Raw genomic sequence first — 14,946 nt, forward strand, 5'->3', positions numbered from 1 at the left:
AGGGGTGAAGAGGAGAACACCACTAATGTGTTAGTGGAATTAAAAGAAGATAAATGAATGAGAGTATAAGTAACTAAGGCAGATAGTAGAGTGAGACGGAGAAGTAGACAAGGACCAAATTTGGTATGGCCTTGAAGTTCTCAGTAAGGAGTATGGAAGCTAAATGTGGTCAGAAGCTAATGAAGCAGGAGAGGTGAGAATTGATTTACTTTATTATTATTATTATTATTTTTTTAAAAACATGCAGGTTATTTTATGAACTGGAGAAAGGCAATAGCAGAAACAAGGTAACCACTCTGGAGATGAGACAATAATGCTTTGCCCCAGATTATGACAGTGAGTAGAAAGTTAACAGGAAAGTAAGAACGGAGGTGGACATTAACTAACATAATGTCATATTTACCACCTTGTCTAAAAGAAACTGCTCTTTCCGGGGGTGCTCCTGAAGAAGCAGTCAAATGATGTTACTTCTCATGTGATACCCCTATACTCCTCACACCACAGAAGACTGGTAGTGGGAGTTGGGAAGAAAGCACCTGACTCGGGAAAAGCCAATCCGTAAGCAGGCCAGCAGTAAAAACAATCTGCTTCAGCTTGGGCACAGCTTATTAGCTCAGTCAGTTTATCTCTTAGTAATTTAACATAGAATTACGTAAAGACTAAGACAGTCAGTAGCAAGGGAAAAAAAAACTTAGCAGCTGACAGCAGCTGGCAGAGCAGAACTTTGCAGATCCATGAACACCTACCATCAAGACAATCCTACCTGACATGTCTTGGATAATATGAGAACCGGTCCCTGAACTTCCCTAACATCCCTACTTGACCTAGTCTGAATAAGGATATGTTCCTTGCATTCTTAAAAGCCTAGTTCAAAACAAGTCCCCACTAGGATAGGATTTTAATTCTACAGATGCAGAAATGGAGGCTGAAAAAAATTATTAAACTTACCTAATGGCAAATAACTAAAGAGATGCAATCCTAGGTGTTCCCACATTAAAAATTAAGCTTTTGCATAAATCTCAAGGAGATATCAGATACAAAACATTTAGGCTTTTCTTTCTCTTCAAACTTAAGGTGTAATACTCATTGTAAATTTGAGTTTAAGAAAGAAACATAAGGAATCTAGCTCATACTGATTGAATTTACCCACAGAGCCAGCTTAAGGCTGACTGAGAGATCTTAGAGATCTGGACCTATTAGAATGTAAACTTCATAAGAATAGGAACTCAGCCTGCATTATGTAGAACCTCCAATACAGATGCTGAATAAATATTTGCTTAACAAATGAATTCAATACAAGGAAGGGTAGAAGGGAAAGTCAGTGAAAAAGAGCTGCTTAGAGTTCAACTGTGACCCCCAAATACTGGAAAGTTGTCACAACTCCCACTCATCTCTTACGTTTTCTATTGTTGTTTTTAATATTAATGTAACAGCTTTGAGATATAATTTACATACCATATAGTTCACCCATTTAAAGTATACAATTCAGTTATTTTAGTACATTCACAAAGTTGTGCATTGAACACCACTATCTAACTCCAGATGACTTTCAACATCACAAAAATCAGCCCCATACCCACTAGCAATCATTCCCCCTTTTCCCTCTGTCCCAACCCCTGGCAACCACTAATTTATTTTCTGTCTCTATGGACTTACCTATCCTGGACATTTCATATTCTGATACTGTGAAATATTTGGTCTTCATCCCATTTCCAGACATACAACTTCTAAAATCCTTAAAATCTATGCAGTGATGAGTGTCTTTTGAAGGCTAATGAGATGACTGGTGACTGGGGGGGCCCTAGATAGTTTCAGGATGAGGGCTGATCACTGGAAAGACCAAGACATGACTAGAGAATTGGCACTTTCAGCCCCACCCTCCAACCTCTGGGGAGGGAAAAGGGGCTGAAGGTTAAGCTGATCACCAATTGTTAATGATGTAATCAATCATGCCTACATTATGAAGTTTCCATAAAAACTCAAAATGGGTTCTGAGAGCTTCTGGATAGCAGAACACATGCTGGTGCCTAGACAGCATGGAAACTCAGTGCCCCTTCCCGCATACCACATCTGGCTGTTCATCTGTATCCTTTGTAATATAGTTTATTTTAAAAAATCAGCAAACATAAGGAGAGTGTTTCCCTGAGTTCTGTGAGCCATTCCAGCAAGCTAATTGAACCCAAGGAGCGGGTAGTGCGAACTCTATGTATAGCCAGTCAGTCAGAGGCAGAAGACATAACCTGTGCTTGTGATTCCATCTGAAGTGGGGGACACTCCCATGGGACTGAGCTCTCAACCTGAAATCTGATGTTATCTCCAGGTAGACAGTGTCAGAATTAAATTGAATCAGTGGATACCCAGCAGGTGTCCGTTGCAGAACTGACTGCTTAGCTGGTGTGTGGGGAAAAACCCCCATACATCTGGTGTCAGAAGTATTGTGTTGAGTGACTGTATGAAAGGACAGTGTAGGAAAAAGAGTTTTTAGTTTTATTTATTTATTTACTATATCCTCTCAAATATAACTGGAATTATAGAGTGTGATCTTTTGTGACTAACTTCTTTCAGGCAGTATAATGTTTTCAAGGTTCATCCATACCGTTGCATGTGTCAGTACAATAGTCACCCCCTTATCTGCACAGGGTGTGTTCCAAGACCCCCAGTAGATGCCTGAAGCTGCAGATAGTACTGAACTCTACATGTAGTATGTTTTTTTCTATGCCTACATATCTATGATAAAACTTACTTTATCAATTAGGCACAGTAAGAGATTAATAACTAATAATAAAATGGAACAATTATAACAATATATTGTAAGAAAAGTCATGTGAATGTGGGATCTCTTTCTCTCTAAATATTAATATCTTGTTGTATCACATATTCACCTAGTTTCTGATCACAGTTGACTGCAGGTAACTAAAACTGCAGATAAGGGTGAACTATTATACTTCATTTTATAGCGGAACAATACTCCATTGTATGTATATACCATACTTTGTGCATTCATCAGTTAATGGGTATTTGGGTTGTTTCCTTCTTTTATTTTATTTATTTAAATTATTTATTTTTATTTATTTATTATTTTTGAGACGGAGTTTTGCTTTTGTTGCCCAGGCTGCAGTGTAATGGCCCGATCTCAGCTCACTGCAACCTCCACCTCCTGGGTTCAAGTGATTCTCCTGCCTCAGCCTCCCAGGTAGCTGGGATTACAGGCATGCGCCACCATGCCTGGCTAATTTTGTATTTTTAGTAGAGACGGGGTTTCTCCATGTTGGTAGTGCTGGTTTCCCAACTCCCAACCTCAGGTGATCCGGCCCGCCTTGGCCTCCCAAAGTGCTTGGGATTACAGGCGTGAGCCACTGCGCCCAGCCAAGTTGTTTCCCTCTTTTGGCTATTACGGATAATGCTGCTATGAACACTCATTTACAAGTTTTTGTGCAGACATTATGTTTGCAATTCTCCTGGATTTATATCTAATTAGTAGAACTGCTGGGTCACATGTTAACTGTTTAACTTTTTGAGGAACTGCCAAACTGCATTCCAAAGCAGCCGTACCATTTTACATTCCCATCAGGCATGTATGAGGGTTCCACTTTCTCCACAACCTCACCAACACCTGTTATTTTCTTTTTATATACTGCCATCCTAGTGGGTGTAAAGTGGTATCTCATCATGCTTTAGAGCTGTGTTTCCCTAATGACTAATGAGGCGGATCCTATTTTTTATTTGTTTATTGGTCTTAATTAAACTTTTCATCATTGAGTATCCCTTATGTGAAATGCTTGGGAACATAAGTGTTTCAGATTTTGGATTTTTTGGGATTTTAGAATGTTTGCATAATACTTAGAGACTGAGCATCCCTAATCCAAAATCTGGTATGCTCCAATGAGTGTTTCCTTTAAGCATCACGTAGGTGCTTAAAGTTTCAGATTTTGGAGCATTGTGGATTTCAGATTTTTGGATTTGGACACTCAACCTGTACTGTCATTGTTTTAAAGCTGGAGAATAAAAAGGGAATTGGGAAAAATTATTCACAACATTAAGAGAAAAAACGTGAACAAATTTAAGGTGTCTGAAACAGCTGATCAACAATGAACCCAATTCTATAGATATATCTGTAGTAAAATGAACATCTCCACATAATATTCAAAAGTGAAATAAGGAACCAAACCTACCCTAAATAGGTAGGACTATAGGTGTGTGCCACCACACCCAGCTAAATTTTTTATTTTTTGTAGAGATGAGGTCTCACTATACTGCCTAGGATGGTCTCAAACTCCTGGCCTCAAGGAACCAAATCCTCTGCACTATTTTAAAAAGAGCTGGAGAATATTTGGGTTTCACACCTACTAAAGAACAAGGAGTGATGTTAACAATTATTTGAAAACCTTAAGGTATTATCTTGCTTGTTTTTCTGGACCAGTAACAGCTTAAAGTGGCTAAAAAGCCAGTGTGAAGAGGCAGAACAGGTGGCAAACAGGACAGGGCCATTTAATACAACCAAGCAGAGACCACTTAACATAGGTCTTTCGGGATAAAACTACTCAACTAAATAAATTTATGTAACACTTACCTCAAGGGTCCAGAAAGACATACTTTAAAAAACATAAAGAGTAGATATGTGCAAACTAAAGTTTTTATTAAAGAACAGGACACTGAGATAGACTATGATTTACCTTCTAATATTAGACAATATGTCCATCACTGAACTAGTAAAAAACATACTATCTTAGGATTCCGACTTTTGTTAGTAAAAAAATTCATGAAATTCCACGTTTGTCAAAATACATCATTAATTAAAATCTAATTTACATTAAGTTTAAAGTAAATAAAAATTTAGGGAAAAAATGACAGATGACCAAATTTTGTCCGAATAGTAAATAAACAGTAATAGAAAATAAGTCAGCATTTAAAAATTTCTATCTATCTGAGATGAGATCTCATTCTTGTCACCCAGGCTGGAGTGCAGTGGCATGGTCATAGTTCATTGCAGCCTCCACTTTCTGGGCTCAAGCGATCCTCCTGCCTCAGCCTCCTAAATAGGTATGACTACAGGTGGGTGCCACCACACCCAGCTAAATTTTTTATTTTTATTTTTTGTAGAGACAAGGTCTCACCATATTGCCTAGGATGGTCTCAAACTCCCAGTATCAAGCAATCCTCCTGCCTCAGCCTCTCAAAGCAATGGGATTACAGGCATGAGCCACTGTGCCTGGAAAAGTTTAGCATCTTTAATAATCAACTTAATCTTGTATTACCAACAAATATCTATGACCTTAAATCATTTTCATTCTGGGTACTAAATAGTGTGAATTATAGTTGTTTTCTTTTTATATTTACAACCTTTTGAGAAAACAGTGACAAAATCTACATAAAGCATTTAGTAACCCACTTAAAACATAGGATTAAAGAAATGAAGTCATAAACTAGTATGTATGTGACAATTTGGCTGAAGTATGTGGGAGAAAGTAGGTTTTCAGGTGACTGTTAAATAAGGGGAATAAGAAGCCTTCCCCAATTTGTATGATGTGGTTTGGATTATGGCAAACAGAGGTACAAGAGGAATTTTGTAAGCAAAATGTTATTCTGATATGGAACAAAGGGGTTTACTTGGATGCAATGTATGACTATGTAAGTTGGCAGAAATAGTAAGAGGTTCCATTTACTCTGCATGTACTTTATGCTAGGCATTGTTAAACATTTCAAAGGCTTAGACATAATTAAGTTAGCCTCCATAATTACTAAGTGGAGAAACCAGAGTTCAAACCCAGACCTAAGTGACTCCACAGTCCATGTCTTTTAACCCCTATACTATAAGGTCCTTTACGAGCCTGTATTAATTAAAAGTGACACTCATGTGCAAAAGAAGCAATGGTAAACTAAGTGAGTGGCACTCAAAGTATGGTCCACAGGCCCCTATGTGGGTCCTGAGACCTTTACAGAGAGTACACAGGGTCAAAACTATTTTCCTAATGATAATACTAATACTTTTTTTTTTTTTTTAATTGTATTAACACTTGAATTGATGCCATAGGGGTAAGACTGCTGGTGCTTTAGAATGAATTAAGGCAATGACATCAAGATGCAATAGTAGTCACTGATTTCACATCTAAAATTTGTTTAAAAGTCAGCTCACTTAAGAATTCCTTGAGGAAACAGTAAAAAATGATTACTTTTATTAAATATTGGCCTTTTCTAATTGTGTGAAAAAAATGAAGATTACATATAAGCCACTTCTGCTGCATACCAACTTCTACTGAAGGACGACTGTCTCAAGGAAAAAGTACTTGTGCAACTGAGTTGTGAACTGACCTAGCCACTTTTTTCATGGAACACTATTTTTACTTGAAAAAACGACTGACAGACAAATTATGGTTATTCAGACTTAATGGTTGGAAGATGTTTTCACAAAAATGAGCAAAGTGAGTCTATGGCTTCAAGGATAACCATTTATAGCATTTATTGCTAATGATAAAATTTCAGCTTCCTCTGAACTTGTCCCAGAGGCATGGTAAAAAAAGAAAAAAAAAATTGAGCTTCCCAGAGAAAGTTAGAATTTTAGAAAACTTGTATCCACTTCTGTGAACCTGACAGATTCTCAATACTTAAGATTTTTCTGAATTGTGTGGTTAACAATCATGAATTTTTTATTGAATAAAATATGTTAGCATTTGGAAGACGTGCATAACTCAGTGACATAATGTTTTCCAAATAATCCAATGCATGGTATTACAAAAAGCATCAGTAAAAGATGGGTAAATGTTACATCTGAAGTGCAAGACAGACCAATAGATTTTAATGTAACAGTCTAAGAAAAGTTCACTCATGTGGCTTCAGATTCTACATTGCAACTATCTTTAAGAAACTACCTCTTGCGGAATTATGGTGTAGTATCACTTAATCTCCATAATTATCCTGAAAAGCCTATGAAAACATACATACTTTCCTTTTTCAACTGTCTGTCTGTGTGAAGGTGGACATTCTTCACACACTTCGACCAAAACAGTGTATCACAAAAGACTGAATGCGGAAACAGATGAGAATTCAGCTGTCTTAAGCCAAACATTAAGACCCGAAAAAAAGGTTCAACATGGCCATTCTTCTCACTATGTATTTTTGGTGTTGAAAAATGTCCTTATTTTATAGGTATCAATATACAGTTCTCATATTAACCATAGAAAAAGGAAGAACTCCAACCCTGTCTTTTATGAAACCTAAATGAAAAGCACAGAAAACAAACTGTGTTTTCTAGTGTTTGAAAGTCTACAAGTGACCCACAATTTCCAAAAACCCTCTGAGAAAAAAAGAAAACATTTACTGAATACCTATTATACCCCGTGGACTATGCTCAGTGCTTTCACATAGAACCTTTTCATCAAATTTGAGACTGGCATTAAGGCTGAAAGGAGTCAAATGGAGGAAATATGGTAAAGTACAAAAAGAACAGACTCTGACACACCTGAATTAAAATCATTCCCTTAAATGTTATCTTATTAAATCAAAAGCACAAGAGTTTCTTCTTTAAAATTTCTTCTTTAAAATAAATTCAATATGTATAAGATTGAGAGAAATGTGAATACAGTTAAAAGCATATACAGTAGGTGCTCAAAAAGTTCCCTTCAGTCATATTCCTCTCTTCTGTTCCAAAACTAAATCAGCGAGTAAGTACCAAAATCAGAGATCAAGGTTAAATCTGATGACATGCTCTTGTTTCATTCATCATTATAGGCCTCAAATAGATGAATGCTACTCCAGAAAACATTTAAAAATATTTTAAGGACCCACAACCACTATCAGGTATTAGAAATCAATGTTTAAAAACTACCTTTGCATTTTTTTTTCTAAAGTAGCTTCATTCTTTGAAATCTAAATCACTCCTACAATTCTTCCCAGTCTTGTACATTCATTTGACATACTTAGTGACTATGAAAAATAAGGGCATCTTGGTATCTCCAGGAAAACTATCAATGAAGCAATTCTCAAACTGGCTACCTTGTAAACCAGGAAAGTTGGCAAGAAGCACAGAAACAGTCATTTAATTCCTAACTATATTTCTATCAGATATTTCATATTGTCACATGCTTGGACTATTATGTGAAAAATTAGACAGTAGTTATTTTAAGTATAGTAAATATGTTCCAAGATTTGTGGTGAGAGAGATCAGTCTCTAAAAGTTAACAAGACTTAATACCTTAACAATGCTTTTCACTCTGTACACTTTAACAAATCACTGAGGCTCTTTCAAAACAACAAAACAGCTGATCAATTTATTAAACTCTTGCCAACCAAGCACCTTTTCTTAAAGTTCAAGCTGACTTCATATTTTATGTTTGTGTGGATAATCACAAGTTTCTAATTATGTAGCATTTTAATATTCTTTTATATTTAGGGTAAGTTGTTTTCTTAAAGTTGTGTTTTTAAAAGATCTAGTTATATTTTATGCTCTATTTGAACCTAGACACTCAGAACTTTCATAAAAAGTATGCAGGTTTATTAGGAAATCTACAAGAAAATTCCTCTCTACTTTAAAAAACATAAATTATATGAGCTTAATTTACTTTATCCTGACAAGTTTTTTATTTCAAGTTTGGTCACTACCCATTTCCTGTGTTGCACTGTATATACCCTCTTTTCTATGGTTACTATTCTCAAACTAAGACTGGGGATCTTCTACAACACTGTAAGAAGCAGCCACGCCATGGTGAATATTATCTGATAGTTCCTGATAATTATTTTAAATGGATACTGAACATACGCCTTCTTTGGTGCGTTTGTGTTTCAAGAAACTTAACATGACCACATTTCAGAGGAGCCAGAATGGTAGAGAGAGGTAGGAACAAATATCAGATTGAAATCTATGAATAACTTTCAACTCTAACACTCAGAAATTACAACTTTAAAAGGATCACTAATTTGGTGTGCCTAAACTGCCCTTCAATGAGCAGCTACATGTCTCTGTATTAAAACCTTTCCCTATTACTTGTTCAATGTAACAAGTTATACAAGCAGAGAGAAAAAACAGCCACTGAAAATAAGGGAGTAAGAGAATCAATTATACTGAATCTTGTTAAATCCCTTCCCTCCCCTCAAACAGAAAAGCTGAAGGTGATAAAACGCTCAGAGAATTGCCAGGCATCTTCCTAACATTACCTATTAATCTTCACAACACTCATGAAGCAGATGTCAAGTACCTCTAGTTTTACAGATGAAAGAACCATAAGACTAAGCGATTTTCCCCAAGGTCATACACAAAGTTAGAGATCAAATTAAACTAAACTCTAGGACTCTGTACTCTTCATCATTTCTAATCAAATAAACTGTTAGATCAAAATATGCTACAATTACCTCTCCCTAAATGCTATACTCTGTACATGGGCTGTTCCAATAAGGTAGCCACTAACCACATGTGGCTATTAAGCACTTGAAATGCAGCTAGTCCAAGTGGAGGTATGCCATAACCGTAAAATACAAACTGGATTTTGAACGTATGAAAGGAATAATATGAAACGTCTCAATTATTTTACACAAATTAGATGTTGCATGGTATTTTGGATATACTGGATTAAGTTAAATTCACTGGTCCATACTTCTTTCTGAAGACTTCCCATGAAATAGATGTCATCATAAGATCCAAATCAAAAAGCAATTATTTTCTCAGAATTTGCTGTATTCTACATACATTATGTAACACAATGTAGTAACCGTATCTAAAGGGTGATTAAGTGTTTAGAGAGATACAGCATATATGTAAGTAGGCTGATAAGTGCTTAGAGAGATAGACCAGATATGTAAGTAACAAATACACAAAATAGACCACTGTACTGTTCTCTAAATATAAAAAAGAATGTTTCTATCTCATTACAAGCATATGTGATTTTGAGTAAGTCACAGTGTGGACAAAGTATGACTTTCCATTAGAATCATATGTTATTTCCTTAGGTGGAAGTGAAAATATTCCTACCCCTAATGTATGCACAAGGATATCAAAGTCACCAGAGGACAACCATAAGGCACTATGAATTTCTAAACAAAACAAAACAAAAAAACCTGGCTAATGTCAATATATACTTATTTTTTAAAAGTCACACATCACAATATTCTTCTAATACAGCCTCAGGACTTAATCTGATTTTGACTAAAGTGCCAAAAGATATGAGGTAGGAGGAAACATCAATTTAAAAAATAAGGATAACTTCAGAAAGTCTGGCAATTCCACCAAAGGTTCAAAGTAAGTTTCCATACGATCTAGCAATTCTATTCCTAGGTATATAGCCAAGAGAAATAAAACATACATCCACACAAAAATGTTCTTAGTAGTATTATGTAAAATAGCTAAAAAAGTGGAAACAATGAAAATGTTCATTAACTGAAGAACGGATAAATAAAATGTGGTATATCCATGAGCTGGAGGATCATTGGATCATTCGGCCATAAGGGTCATTCGGCCATGAAACATTGATACATTCTTGTTACAACACGGATAAACCTTGAAAACGTTACACTATGTGAAAGAAGCCAGTTACAAAAGAGCACAAATTGTACAATTCCATTTATATGGGATGTCCAGGATAGGCAAATCTAAGAAGACAAAAACTGGTTGCCTGGGGCTGGGGTAGTTGGGAATTGGAGAGTGACTGTTAATGAGTACAGGTTTCTTTTTGGGGCCGTGAAAATGTTCTAAGATGGACTGTGGTGATGGTTGCAAAACTGCGAATACACTAAAAGCCACTTTAAGTGGGTGAATTGTATGGCATGCGAATTACATCTCAATGAAGCTGCCAGAAAAATGAAGCCAGAAATGTAGAGGAAAAAAGGGTTATAAGGATCTGTCAAGCACCTAATTGCTATTTTTCTGGATTCTGTAATTTTGTGGTACTTACCAGTTTTTAAGTTTTATCATTTGTGATTTTTTCTCATTCTAAGTATTCATATTAGTAAAAAACATTTTCACCACATTCTTTCATAAACAAGTAAATTTACTGAAAAATCATTGTTATTTAAGAAGCTCATTTTTATGGCATGCGAATTATCTCAATAAAGATGTGACATCTTTGCATTAAAAAAAGGGATCACAATGGTAATGTGTTAACCTTAAAAGAACCACAGAATTAACAGCCCTGGACACTTAGTAGTCCCTCAAATTATGAAACCCACTAAAACGCTTGAACTACTTTAAAGATAATATTAACAGCTTTGTAAAAAGCCCAAAAAATATCTCAGTCAAGCAGACTCTCAAGTTCAGAAATGCCATGGGAAGTTGAAGATTTCATTATGAAAACGTACCGAGAACAACATAAAAAATACTGCTTGACCACTTTCTCTAAAAGCTAAACTCGTGATTAAGATGCAGAAGGGAAGTATTAAATCTATTTATCTAAACTCTTAAAAGCTGAAGGGAAGAAGTCTTCTATCAAAAATCTCAGTGGGGTGTGTGGGTATGCGTGTGTGCATGTGTGTATTTAACCCATACACCTTATGTAGACAATCTCGGGAGCAGCTGTATCTAAGACAATGAAGCTTTTTTTTTCCTTTTTAAATAATCAAACGTGATGGTGCCATTCCCTAGCCCACCCCATCCCCCACTACCACCACCAGCAGGTGGAGGGAAAGGATACTGTAGACTAGAGGATGACAGCTTTGTATAACCCTTTAGACTTTATATGTAAGAATGCAGCTGGTGGTCTCCTCTCAGGAGGGGGTAAAGAGATTTGTGGACAAGCTGAAATAAGGGGTATCCTTTGCCTGGAAGAGGGCACACCGTGAGCCACATCTTGAATCAGCTATATCCAGAGTAAAACACAGGCCGCTGGAAGGCACTGTTAGCATCACCAGGATGGCCTCTCACGCCGGGGGTGTTTTTTTCAACGGAGAAGTTGTCCTGTAGTTTGGATATTGGGGGGAGGCAGGGGTAAAGCGGGAGTCGGGAAGACCAGAAAAAATGCCTTTAAGTGGAGACGCCTCGGGCCTCGCTGAGGAAGTTCAGAGCCCCACTCGGTCGCCACACGCTCACCCTCCCATCCCCACCGCCCTCCTTCCCGCGGCGCCAGACGTCGGTGCCCGAGCGAGAGCCGGAATCTCCGCCACTGCCGGGGAGGGGGCCGCGGCCCGGCCGGGGCAGCACCGGCCGCACACGCACGCCTCCTCCGCACGCGCCGCGCCCGGCCTCCCCGCCGCGCGGCCCGGCCCCTCGCACCCGCGCCGGGCCGGCTCCGCCGGGCAGGCCTAGGCCGCGCCGGCCGTACCCGGGCACCTCGCTCCCCGGCGGAGGCGGAGCAGGCCCGACATAAACTTCCCGGCGCGCTAGCAGAGGCGTCACAGACGGGCCGGCCCCTAGCGCCATTCCCCGAGGCCTGGAAGCGGCTCCCGCCCCTACTCCCCACACTCGGGATCCCGGCGGAGACCGGCCCCAGGCCCACAGCCCCCACCCCTCCGGCGTCGTCCCCGAGTTTACCTCCAAGTCGCGGCCTTTGTTCTTGAAATTCTTGAGCCGTTGGTTGTCCAGTTTCTCGTTGTCCGCCATGGCCGGGCCGGTGACTCCTTCCCCCGCCCGGGCCCCGCGGGATCCGCCCCAACCACCGCGCCGCACCGACACTCCCAGGAACCGGGCCGCCGCCTGAGCTGCTGTGCCCGCCGCGCCGCCGCTTCCTTCCTCCTCTCACCTGCCTCCGCCGCGGCCTTCTCCTCTCCCCGCCCGCCCCCCCGCCCTAACCCCAGCGCGACTGCAGCTCCGGCAAAGACAACTGTGGGGCCGGGCGGCGGCAAGGCGACGGAATGTGCTGCCGGCTGAGAGGGGGAGGCAGCCTCGATCTGAGGGCCCCGGCGCTGCGGCCACGCCCATCGCCTCCAGCCCAGCTCGCCCATTGGCTAACCAGGCTCCGGTGCGTTCGACCAATCAGAAGGGGCGATGGAGAGCCGGGGCGGAAAGAGCGAACGGAAAGGGGAAGCGAACGACGCTGGGAGGAGCCGGCTCCGGGCCCGGAGGGGTGCGGCGGGGGCAGGCGGGGAAGGACCACGTGCCTTCGGAGAGAGGGGTTGGAAGCAATAGAGAAGTAGACTTAAGGGGAAACCAGCAAGGGGAAGGAGAGGCCCGGGAACGCAGCAGGGCGAGTTGTTTTGCTCCACTCGTCCAGGAAGCCCTAGATGCCGGGGGTTCAGGGTCGAGGCTGCGTTAAAGTAACGTTCTTTTCTCCCCGGGCGCGCCCTGTCTTCCTGGGCATTCCTTGCGCTCTCCGTTCGCTTTGCAGAGAGATCTGAGCTTCGCTGTCTCCCGGATCGGACGCTCGCAGCTCCGTTCCCGGGCTGGGGCTCCGTGCCGTCCAGGGCCGGGTCTGGGGGCCAGGACCTGCTGGGATGACGTGAGTTGAGGAGGCTCAGCGGAAAGCGACAGGAAAGGTGGGTGGAAAAGGAAAGGGCCCATTAGACGAATCTGATTCATCTTCTGTGACTAAGCACCCGCAACAGGTAGGAATTTAGGCAGAGCTGGTGATTCTGGGACAATAGCACTTCCTAGGTAATTCGTCTTAAAAAGTTAAAGAAGCTGCTTGACCACAAAGTATGAACTTCTGGAGGGCGGGGCCCGTGGCAGCTGACAGGGAATATTGTGTGTTGAGAAAGGAAATGAGTTCCAAGGATACCAAGGACAACATTACCAGAGGCAGAAATGACACGAGATACAAAAGAACGTATTCAAAAATTTAACAAAACAGAAATGGAAAATTATTTTAAAATATATTGAAATATCAACGAATAACACCTCAAATGTACAGGGATATGTAAAGCAGCAACTCGGGTCGGAAGCAAGGAATCGAGGCGTTGGGTGTGTTTAAACTTGACGAGGTAGGGAGAAGAGACCCTGGTACAAACTCCTTCAGAATCGTTGACTCTCGGTCCTTTCTAGTATATTTTTTTAGTAGAACAACGTGCAGATAAGTGTTTAAAATGCAGATCTTCCTTAAGGAAACACTTTTAAAGGCAACAGAGGGGAATTTTTTTTTAAGTTAAAATGGAAGAAGTTAGTGGGTTTAACAGATATGAACAACTGAGTTTCCTTTGGGGGAGAGGCAATGAAAAGAGCCGGAGTACTTTAGGGATCACTTTGGAGAGGATATTGTAGTGGGGGAAAGGAAGGTTAAAAACTTAGGAAGCAGAGTAGTACCTTTAAAGTCGTCAGTACTTTATATACCATCAACTGGGCTATGGACAACAGAAGCTGTGCCTGGAAATAACTCACACTGAAGGTTAACTTGAATATAAATTTAGAACAGATCTTAAATACAAATGATGATGTTCATTATAAACTGTTATTCTTCAAAGACTCATTTAACTGAAGTAACATTGTATTTGCATACCAGAGCACTGGTGTTTTTCAAAATGAGTTTAGGATAAGAAAATTCACTTGAAAAGCTGGAGTATGTATGTATTTTGCGCCATCATGGATTTTATCATAAGCAGTGTTCAAGAAAACACATTACCAGCGAATTCCCACCCTATGAGTAAAAGTTATCTTGTCAACATATCAATAGATGAACATTTTGTACTTCTTGGAATACATTTCATGGTAGCTTTCATGATGAAGTTTATAGACGTGTCTGTTATATGTCTTCATGTCTCCAGCTACAACTGAGTGTCTCTGATGATTAAACAACAACCCGAGTTTTCTCTCTGCAGAAGACTCCTAAAAAAGAGTTGTAATTAGTTACCAGCTGAGAAAGATGCAATACAAATAGGAAATAACCGCAATTTATAATTTTATTTATCTAAAATCTGTCTTCCTCCCTAGACAGTAAGCTCTCTGAAGTCAAGAACCATAGTTGTTTTGTTCACTACTGTATACTCAGCACCTAATAGTACTTGGCACATAAGTACTCAGGGACTATTTGTCAAATGCAAGAACATATGCCCCTAAAGCAGGAGTCAGGAAAACCAGAAAAAATGCCTTTAAGTATTACA

The 14,946-nt window shown here is 39.8% G+C and overlaps 1 protein-coding gene across 4 annotated transcripts in view; it reads right to left on the reverse strand.

The window, feature by feature from the left end:
* KPNA4 (karyopherin subunit alpha 4) overlaps positions 1-12,806 on the reverse strand; it is a 64,726-nt gene extending 51,920 nt beyond the window's left edge. For 2 of the 4 annotated variants that reach the window (XM_009446630.5, XM_016940023.4), the window contains exon 1: positions 12,449-12,806. In XM_009446630.5, the coding sequence (XP_009444905.1) occupies positions 12,449-12,517 (69 nt within the window). In that variant the 5' untranslated portion in view covers positions 12,518-12,806. 4 annotated transcript variants of the gene reach the window in all.
* Positions 12,807-14,946: the final 2,140 nt, after the last annotated feature.

This window comes from Pan troglodytes, chromosome 2, assembly GCF_028858775.2.
Source record: "Pan troglodytes isolate AG18354 chromosome 2, NHGRI_mPanTro3-v2.0_pri, whole genome shotgun sequence".
Classification (NCBI taxonomy): domain Eukaryota; kingdom Metazoa; phylum Chordata; class Mammalia; order Primates; family Hominidae; genus Pan; species Pan troglodytes.